Raw genomic sequence first — 227 nt, forward strand, 5'->3', positions numbered from 1 at the left:
TTTGTCTGTTGGATCTAAACTATATCCAGTTTTTGGAGTGCAAACTTCAGGTTTTGAACAGACTCCATTTATACAAGGTTTGCTACAAACTGGATTACTCTTATATTTGTCTGTTGGATCTAAACTATATCCTATTGTTGGAGTGCAAACTTCTGGTTTAGAACAGATTCCATTTACACAAGGTTTGCTACAAACTGGAATACTCTTGAATTTATCAGTTGGATCTA

The 227-nt window shown here is 34.4% G+C and overlaps 1 protein-coding gene across 1 annotated transcript in view; it reads right to left on the reverse strand.

The window, feature by feature from the left end:
• The window catches only part of LOC108562082 (fibrillin-1-like), a 3,642-nt gene that overhangs the window by 671 nt on the left and 2,744 nt on the right, over positions 1 to 227 (reverse strand). Inside the window, exon 4 of the mRNA XM_017920287.1 lies at positions 3 to 218. Coding sequence (XP_017775776.1) covers positions 3 to 218 — 216 coding nt within the window. The remainder of the gene's footprint in view (positions 1 to 2; positions 219 to 227) is intronic.

The sequence above is a fragment of the Nicrophorus vespilloides genome, unplaced genomic scaffold (assembly GCF_001412225.1).
Source record: "Nicrophorus vespilloides isolate i.1.1-1 unplaced genomic scaffold, Nicve_v1.0, whole genome shotgun sequence".
Classification (NCBI taxonomy): domain Eukaryota; kingdom Metazoa; phylum Arthropoda; class Insecta; order Coleoptera; family Silphidae; genus Nicrophorus; species Nicrophorus vespilloides.